We start from the raw sequence: 544 nt of genomic DNA on the forward strand, positions 1-544 counted from the left end.
CTCCTTCTCCTTCTCCTCCTTCTCCTTCTCCTCCTTCTCCTTCTCCTTCTCCTCCTTCTCCTTCTCCTTCTTTTCCGCTGCTCCGGTTCCAGCCCGCCCGCCGCCGCGCCAGCCGCATGACTGTCCCCAAGGTAAGGACCTGCCCTCCGCCGCCGCCGCCCCCACCCGGCCGCAGGTGCCGCGCAGCCCGGCCCGCCCCAGCCCTTCCCCGCTCCCGGCCGAGCCTCTCCCGCTTTTCCTCTCCCCGATTCCCGGGATTTGCTCGTGGCCGAGCCCCCTCCCGCGGCCGCGGCCGCTCCGGCCCCGCAGCTCTGCTGCAGTTTTAACCCTTGGAGGGGGCGGCGGCGCGGGGGGGAGCACCCGGGGGGGGGGAGTGGAGACCCCCTGACCCCAAATCGAGCGGCGCTGGGACCCCGAACCGCGCATCCCCCGAACCGCGCATCCCCCGGACCGCGCATCCCCCGGACCGCGCATCTCCCGAACCGTGCATCCCCCAAATCCCTCATCCCCCGGACCGCGCATCCCCCGGACCGCGCATCCCCCG

The 544-nt window shown here is 73.0% G+C and overlaps 1 protein-coding gene across 3 annotated transcripts in view; it reads left to right on the forward strand.

Annotated features, from left to right (window-relative positions):
- The first annotated feature begins 28 nt into the window (after positions 1-28).
- Positions 29-544, forward strand: part of CORO2B (coronin 2B) — a 29171-nt gene continuing 28655 nt past the window's right edge. For 2 of the 3 annotated variants that reach the window (XM_042039342.1, XM_042039344.1), the window contains exon 1: positions 43-131. Coding sequence is in view for 1 of the 3 variants with exons in the window: in XM_042039343.1 (XP_041895277.1) it covers positions 117-131 (15 nt within the window). In the remaining 2 variants the exon portion in view is untranslated. Of the gene's footprint in view, positions 132-544 lie in introns of all 3 variants that reach the window. The other variant, XM_042039343.1, reaches the window with a different exon arrangement.

This window comes from Corvus kubaryi, unplaced genomic scaffold (genome assembly GCF_017639235.1).
Source record: "Corvus kubaryi isolate FWS band 111438036 unplaced genomic scaffold, C.kubaryi_AGA036_p1.0 37394, whole genome shotgun sequence".
NCBI classification, from domain to species: domain Eukaryota; kingdom Metazoa; phylum Chordata; class Aves; order Passeriformes; family Corvidae; genus Corvus; species Corvus kubaryi.